This window comes from Opisthorchis viverrini (assembly GCF_000715545.1).
Source record: "Opisthorchis viverrini unplaced genomic scaffold opera_v5_237, whole genome shotgun sequence".
Classification (NCBI taxonomy): Eukaryota; Metazoa; Platyhelminthes; class Trematoda; order Opisthorchiida; family Opisthorchiidae; genus Opisthorchis; species Opisthorchis viverrini.
In genome coordinates this window covers 819,199-828,273 of record NW_008751895.1, presented here as the reverse complement: position 1 = coordinate 828,273, position 9,075 = coordinate 819,199, and the positions used below count along the sequence as shown (strand labels likewise).

Genomic DNA, 9,075 nt, shown 5'->3' with positions numbered 1-9,075 from the left:
CAAAATGAATTTCTCCGTGAGAATTTGAGACTCACCTTCTCACCGTACTTCAGCACGTGACTTTTTTGTCCTCTTTTTCACCTCCCTGATACTGTGATCCAGTGTACGCTTTTTCAAGTCTTTCTAAGTGGTGTGAAGAATAATGAAAACGGTATGCTATGTCAAGCAGACGAATGTGGTTGCGCAACCTTCAGATGGATCCAATGTAGTCAAAACTAGTGAAACCATTTGAGTTAAGACAAACGGGTTATGGAACGACATTGCTCCAGGACAACATACACATACAACACAAATTTTTCATAGAATCCCTATTTCTCTTCTGCTATGTGAAGTTCCGTCCACCTCTAGTTTAATGACAATTCGTACTGGGCCGGATCAAAACACTCCTCTCAGCAGCAGCCAACGTGCGAAACAACGCATACCACTGATGAATCACAGAGCAGTCCACTGTGCCATGACCCTATACACTTTCACATGTTGAGGATTTGACGCTGTGGGGCAATCAACATTATCATCAACGTCATCATCATTAAGGTCGACATACTTCTTCAAAACTGATGCGTCGGTGCGTTCATTCAAAATTCATGTGTTCCATATTCAAAGGAGAAGAATCCAAATGGAAGGGGAAATGATTTAGTGCTGGCCTACCACTATCATTGCGATACACCTGCATCTCCAGACACTCACTCAGGCGATCTGTATCCGAAATGACAACAACTCCACTAACATCGATAGGAAGGCTAACTTTGCCGCGTTTTAACCAGTGACAGTGGCAATAAGGCGATCTCTACCTTAGAGCGCGAGTTATCCTGATAGCACTCAGACTTTCGATAATCTATTTCATATCCCTGAGGTCTGAGACGAACCAGATCGGTTGATCAGTGAGAAATTTCGACATTCTACTAATGGTTTTATTATTTTGGGGTCGCCGGGTCATCGTGATTTCTGAATTTCCAAAAATCTTCATGTTTAAAACCGAAGTTGCCGTTGGCACTGGCAATGGCGGTAGGAATGGCTGTGATGGTTGTGGTGGTGGCGCTGGCGATGAACAGTCATCCGCGGCTTATGTGCAACAGTTTAGGTAAAACTCACGTGTTCCGAATCCGTAATCCACGAATACGAGTATTCGGTTGCAGTACATGCACCGATTCGCCTGTCACTACGAAAAGCACCCCAGCTTACTTCTTTTTCGTTGGCTGAGGTTGTTACGTACACTGAAATTTTGAGGGGTTCAGACAAGAGGACGAATGAATCACTATGGAAAAAGGTGAGATAGTGAGTTATACTATCGAAGAACTGATACTGTGACTCACAGAACTCCTGACGGTACAAGAATTCGGAAAGCAACAGACCAATCAGAAGATCGCTGAAATATCTTCGACAGAACGGCATTGTTTTTTCCGCCTTTTGGGTCATTCAGATGGGCGCAGTCCACAGATTCCCTCAAGCATAATCAGTCCTTAGATTCACTTCAGGCCGTCCACATCACATCAGTATGTAGATATATAATAGGTCATTTTAACCGATAAAACCCTATCCAAGGAAACACTGACGAGAACGACAACTGTATTATACTAGTTGTTTGACCCGTGGAAGTGCATCTTTTATAAACGACCCTAAATCCACTCAATTTGCAAATACGGTATATTTTATCCGATAAATCCCTATCCAAGGAACCACTGACGAGAACGACAACTGTATCATACTAGTTGTTTGATCCGTGGAAGTGCATCTTTTATAAACGATCCTAAATCCACTCAATTTGCAAATACGGTATCCACATGGGAATGTTGTGTGCTGCAGATGGACCCCAAATGTCACAAGTGTTGCACCGATATTGCAGTTACCTTTTCTTACCAGCTAATTAAGTTTAGCAGCTGAAATGAAATTAAATGATGAAGGTTGGATGTTGATCGCTATCCGAATAGAAGCTTCTTGTAGATGGCAGGGGACTTTCTCCAATGAAGGGTCACAATGGAAAAAACATGAAGAATGGTTGCTACGTCGTTTTGTTAAACCATATGTGAGGGAAATTATGGATGATATATTGCTACGTCGTTTTGTTAAACTGGATAGTGCGGTATTTTACCATATGTGAGGGAAATTATGGATGATATTTCGCAAGATCCGCGCGAGTGCTAGCCAGAAAAATCATGCTACCTACATCCCGCATCTGTAGGTAAAAGATCGTGGAACATAGAGCCAGAGTAACAAGCATCCATATAAAACACCAATTTGTTATACGTTTTCTTTGAACGCATGCTGGTGAGGATATCGTTCAATTGCATGGCACTGAGCTGCAGCAAAACAAAAAGAAAAAGAAAATTCGCATGTGTTTGAAGGATTATAGCTGAACGAGTATTGAGTTTTTGAAAACGCTTACCACCAGGAACAGTTGAACTACTACGTTCAGTTGCGTTTTGTTCCGTCCCCCTGAAGTTATAACTTATTGCCCTGTTGATTGGCTCTGTTTCACTGGAATATCAGTGAGACCACGACCTCTATGGTTCAGCCAGCAACCCGGGTGACATTCAGTAAATCGCCTTTGGATTGGGCATGCAAGGACCAATGTTAGAATAAATAAGCTTGTAGTCGCAAATTCGGAATAATGAGTTGCCGACCTATTTACATATCACTCCGAGTCTCAGTTTCACGGCCGTTTATAACATTTTCATTCATCCTGATAGACTTAAATATGTTTTCTTGCATATTAAGAATGGCTACAACGGTCAAAATCCACTTGAAACGCTCAGTGCAAAAAGTCCCTATTAGGGCGCATTAAGAAAGCCACATGAATACGCTCCGTAAAGCACACTGTATTTAGTACTGAACCAACAATGATTCACACGATGAATGGATTTGCAATATGCTTTGTCACTCAATGAGTAAGTCACGTGTGACATGGATCCCTTGATTTAAGGATGATCGGCGTTACATCCAGACTAACTGCTGATTAATCAAGCTGTCAGTTGGCCACCCGTTGACGAGCAGTTAAATTGTGCAACTACATAGCGCACCACCATTTATTCCTAATGAGGGTGGAACAATTATACATTGCTTGCCGGGTTTTCACCACAGAAAGCATTCCCATACATGGTATAGGAGGGCGAAATCATACTAGTAAACATTCGTGCTATCTCCCGAGAAGAAAATAGGGCACCTTATCTTCGTATCATCAACGCCGCGTGAGTGACCGTGTACGGTGAGATTCCACATTTATCGTACCTACGCTTGTTCAAGATTGTAAATGGATCAACCCGGAAAACATGTGAGTTTAAACGACGTTGAACTTGGTAAAAACGAACTCTGTATAATGTTATCAGTACAGCAACATGACGAGGCCCACCGAACGTGACAGTGGGCGACGTCCGAAAATCGTAGCTTCTTTTCCATCATTCGGTGCATGTGTAGGCCACTTATAACAATAAACTCTTTTTTATGAGGTACCACGGGTGGAAATGCGTCCATTTACTCCGCTCTCAATCAAGCCCCCATTTAGAAAGCTGTGTGCTACAATCGTGGTTACAGAAATTATCAAAACTTACTTGTCCATTTGGGAAAGAAATATATCCAACCGCACCATGGCCAGAGTAATAGAGGAAAACTTTGTTACAAGGCCCACTGCAATTTAAGGGGAAGGTTAACGTGGTGTTGAATAGTAGCTCATTGGGTAGCGCTCTTGCGCATTGGAAAGCACAACAAAACTCCGCGGAAATTGAAATTTGATTGTTATATTCCCCGAAAATATGGGTTTCGTCGTAATTTTCAGAAGACGGGTTGTAATATAAACGGCCTTATTTAACTGGTGATGAAGGAGATCAGAAGGGTATAAAAAGGTCCACAGTTCATTTCTGTCCACGGCATACGGATATGGGGTTTGGAAATTACGTTAAACGTTCAGCCATTTATCAGCACAATTCTTGTACGGTTTATCCGTTGAGCACCTAACATATATGAAGTAAATGGATCAGAATCTTGTTTGTCAGAATCTTGTTTGGTACACGCTACTGGTCATAATCTGTAGCTAAATTAACTTAGTGTGTTATTTGCATGGTCAAATGAATATGGGAATGTAAATTGGATTTTTCAGACACCTCTTGGTTTGGTGTTGTTTTACGCGATATAGCAGCTATTTTGACTTTTAATATATTGAGGAGGTTCGAGCCAGTATTCCACATCACCTAGTTTTATATTGCCGTTGGAATGGTGACACTTAGCTCTTTCCATATCACGCTGTCGGCAGCATAATCAAATCTGCCAATGGAAATGTCTGCGTGTGTTATTCACTAATAAAAAACAATATTATACTCAAGGTGAGACCAACCTTCATTTCTAACGCGGACATCCACGAAGTCTCATGCTCAGGTGTTCTCTATCCTGGTGAGCGGTTTCTAAATGTTCCGTCACCAACCGAATTGACACCATGAGTGAATGATTGGGTCGTCAATTATTCCATACCGATCACTCTTGTGTCACGGTCTCGTTCCCCACGTGATTGTTTCTCGAAACGATTTCTGAGTTTTGTATTTCTATTTCCATTGGTTCGTTTCGATTCCGTGTTGTGCTGTAGCCTGATTTTTCGGAGTTTGTTTGAGTGAAGGCTCTTTCCTTTGATAAAACAGTTTGCGTCTTCCAAGGGATATTACCGCCTTTGATTACTCATCTAGCTTTCTATGTTTCTTTCTCAATCTCGCCAAACTACGTGCGGGATCCGAAACGTTGAATAAGGTTAATCAGTAGATACGCACAAAGACCGGGTGAGCAAGTACCGTGCCGCCATTCCGAGTTCACAGAGTGTATGGCTGACCGAATGAGAGATATATGATTTTCAAGTGAATAAATGTTTTCCTGGTTTCCTGGCTTGCGTGTGTTAATTAACGCTTCACTTCCCGTCATAGACGGGTCAATGATCCCTGGAAAATTCTTGAAAGATTAACTGTGACGTTCTTAAAGCACATGAAACCTAAGGCGAGAGGGGTGTCCTAAAAGCTCAGAGTGGTATCGGTGAATGGAGATACGGATTTGAGGGACTCCTAATCAGCCAACCACAGCACTGCAAATGAACTTGGATATCGACTGTTCATTATTCATACTTGAGACAACACAGTGAGTAAAAACAAATTCTCAATCCGAGCACACCAAGATCGTCCCACCCCAATTTGTACACGGCCGAGCATATATTTGACCATCCACAAACGCGCGTTACTGAATAATTTCGAAACTTGTTAAAAGTAGCTACCGAAATCTATGATATAACAATGATACATAGTCTGGAAATAATAAACCAGGTTTCACTTGGAGTAAAGCAAACCCTTTCGACTACCATCCGGGTACCTTACTTAAAGAGATTATGTGGCATACGACGTACGAGAACACTAACCACGCGTATCGCAAATCCGAAAACCCTGAATTGCAATACTAGAATACTGGCTCCGATCAGCAAGTGCATCAAAAATGTCCGCTTCCGCGCGGCCTCACCTTTTCAACACCTTCTTTCTATGTTTTCCAAGGTTCCTATCGCCTTCCAATACTTTCGCCAATATATCCGCTTTGATGTCCCGAAACATATAAACACGAGTAATTAATGGTTCTGTGACAATGGTGTTCTTCACACTTATTCGACTCACAATAACCATCCATTTACATTTTAGAAAAGCAAGGGAAATTTAGTATCCAATCGCCATCTTCACTCATATTACTTTCACGACGGTCGCTGAATGATGGGAACTTAAATCTTGATTGTTAGTGAGTTTGCCGCGGATGGCATTTTTATCAGGCAGATTGACAAGACGAACTCTGGTTAAAAACCACTAGCCAGGCCCGATCAAGTGTCTATCGAACGCTGTTTGCCAATGGCGAATCCAGGAGGCACAACAGCTTCCAGATAATAGTCGACGCATACACTTCATGAACGAAGCTCTGTATCTGGTTTCGAGCATTGATACACATTGCTCTCTTGACAAAAACGCTAGCTTCTAAGATTCAGATCGAAAACTAAGCTGTGAAAATAACGTTAATACACTGAAGACTTACTTCCTAGGCCGCGGGCACAAGTGTGAACACGGTCATGCGCTGCTTGAGAGTTCCCTTGACCTTATGACTAGTGTTCATTCAAGCAAATTAACCGTTCTAGAATGCAGTGAACCTAGATAATCTGCTCTACGTTTGCTATTGTGTTTTAATACGCAGTGATATGGTATTTGCAACTTGTGTTACACAGTGAAAAATTCACTTCGTTTCCGCGCACGAACATACTGTTCCACGATAGTCCACGATAGTAAATATTTTCCTTTTCGTATTCATGGAATACTTGGCCTGGAAACGGATTTCTGAAATAACAAATGAGAAGGTGCAGTGAGCTTTTCTCAAAAAGTTACATGTAGATGGGATGGAAAAACGTGACAAAAAACTAAATTCTCCCGGTCCTGTAATTGGATAAACTTCCATAACAATGAGTGCACGCTGTGTCACACTTCCGATTTATTGTAAATTAACGATCTTCATCGCAACACTGGTGCATAGATCCCACAAAGATCCGGCTAGGTAGACAATATAGGACATTGCACATTATTGCGTGAAAATTTAGTAGGTTTATTTAGATATATACTAGTAGTACAGTATGGTATGTAGTAGAGTAATAATATAGTAACAAATTATATGAGCATATCCTCACCCAATGTCCGTGAATGTAATTCGATTGGGCAATAAATGACTTACGATTTTTGAAAACTTATAGCAAAGAACAATTTTTCATGTAGAATGTTCCCTCTACTGATGATCGGCTGTATTACAGAATGTGAAGACCACTAGGTTGTCCGCTTATAACTCCATCCAAACCATTAGCCGGCTAATGCACTCAAAAGATACCTGGGTATCGATGTTGATATTGTCAGACTACTGACAATCGAAACAAAGTTATAATTTGCCCTTCACCAGCAACGACAAACCACAATGATGTGGCATTACTGTGTTAGTTGCACCAGGGTTATATGGCGTTTGGTGTCATGAAATGCCATTAAAGGGTGGAAACTTTATGTCGTATCCTCAGTTAGGCACAAAAGGAGTTTTCTACAGCCCGATTCCCTCCACAATTTATACCCGTGTACGACGTAAAAAAGGGACGAATTAAATACAAATGGAAAAGCGCGATTTTTACGGTCTAGTTACTATCAGATGGCAAACATTGTACGTCGTATTTAATCTGGATTGTCTGCAATATCGTCGTAGGCGAAGGTAATTGTATTCTCCGCTGGAATTTTGTTTGCACGCAAGATTTGGTAGGTGTGATAAAAGTTCGCCTGAAGAAAAAAATGACGGTTAAGTTAGAGGTAATATGCAGAATGGAGCACAGGGGCTAAAGAAGACAAGCAGCGTGACTAGAATCATGCATCCTTGTTGGAGTATCAGTTAATTTAAAATCATTTGGGTGCATTTTTCCTGCCCAATAATTAGAATGTATCTTACTCATGTGTGTTTCCGTTAATTAACCGCTTGAATTTGGGCACGGGAAGCAACTAGTCAGATATTTGGCTGTTGTGGAGCTGAAATACATTTCGTGTGATTTTCAATCGAGGTTTATCCCTAATCTGAGGCAAAGCCTTGACAGATTCACTACGGAATTAATGCATCCTTATTGAGGATTATCACCGGTGCCTATCTTATGCTTCTCCATAGAGTCCGAAAACCGCTACTTCCCGGCAATCACTAGCAGCTTATTAGTTTTCGCCGTACCCCAATTGGGAATGCGATTTGATGGGGATTTCTCCAAGAAATATAAGCACCTCAGGTCGTCGTGAGTGTGGTTAATCCAAAGTTATTGTCAATACTTCGGACATCATCGCATGAGACAAGTTTTCTTAATGGCTAGCAAATCAGCTGTCACGTAATAATCCGCAAAGCTGTGTTTCGAACCCCTTGTGAATAGCGAATAAACTGCGTTAAGTTTGCATTAAAATGGTGTGAATTCAGTGCGAAAATCCATCCCGAGAGTGCATGCTGACACGTCCGGAAGCAAATCTCCTAAATGTTCGAAAGCTTTGCATATCCGTGGCCGGATAGCTTCCACCGTCCTCAATCTCCGTCACTATCCACTGTCATCCGGAACAGCTGTTCATCCGAGTAAGAAAATAATCCAACGAGAATTTCCATCACACCAGTGTGTTTTCCCATAAAGCTGAAATGTTGATAATTGTCGGTCATGAGATTTTGCATCGTGTTTAAAAATATCCGTCAGCCTGACTTCATTCGACCGATAATTTAAGCATAATAACTACTACAAATCGTTATGCGTGTAGCAGATTGATTGAGGGAGGAATGAGGAAGGTTCCACATTGAGTCTTATTCTACTGCGCCCAGCTCATTGCTTGTGCTGTTCTTTCTTGAGGTTTCCAAGAATGGACCTGACCCCTGGTGCCTCGTTAGCAAGGTGACGGAGGTTGATCAGTTTTTAATCAGTTGTGTTCACCTTAGAACTACGATCATCTTAGTGGCCACGGATAGCACCCTTGGTCTTAGAAGATCTTTCGTCCACGAACCTTCTAGATGAAACGAAAGCGTGAAAGAAACCCAAAGGTGTTCCTGTTCGTCTGTTGTCAGTATGGACACTCGACCTGAAAATATGTTGTATCTGGGTCTTTCAGAAACCTTCTAGACGAAAGCGTGAAAGAAACCCAAAGGTGTTCCTGTTCGTCTGTTGTTAGTATGGACACTCGACCTGAAAATATGTTGTATTGTATCCTTTCAGAGAGATTCGACCCCACAGACTACCGACGGTTTTGCACCTCAACAACCCACTGAACAGTGTATATGCGAAGGTCATAGAGCCTTTTATTCCCGGTTGGTCATTGGGTAGAAATCATGCGTGTTGGGGGTTCGAATTTTGCCTCCGACTGTCCGCCCAATCTACCACCAATCTAAATATCCACCAGTGCAACTAGGCTCTTGAAATGAAGATATTAATCAAAGCCTATAAATGATCTCTTATATCTGTAACGGCGGATAATACTGAATAGGCATGCGAGTAGTCTGTTGACATCTCGAAACCCTTCGCCGAGAATTTTCAGTTTCCGAAAATCA

General features: G+C 41.7%; 1 protein-coding gene across 1 annotated transcript in view; it reads right to left on the bottom strand.

Annotated features, from left to right (window-relative positions):
- T265_14679 (hypothetical protein) overlaps positions 1-6,329 on the bottom strand; it is a gene marked incomplete at both ends in the record, with an annotated part of 10,576 nt that extends 4,247 nt beyond the window's left edge. The window contains 5 exons of the mRNA XM_009174726.1: positions 1,093-1,214; positions 2,165-2,297; positions 3,546-3,621; positions 5,479-5,548; positions 6,256-6,329. Of these exons, the coding sequence (XP_009172990.1) occupies positions 1,093-1,214; positions 2,165-2,297; positions 3,546-3,621; positions 5,479-5,548; positions 6,256-6,328 (474 nt within the window). The remainder of the gene's footprint in view (positions 1-1,092; positions 1,215-2,164; positions 2,298-3,545; positions 3,622-5,478; positions 5,549-6,255) is intronic.
- Positions 6,330-9,075: the final 2,746 nt, after the last annotated feature.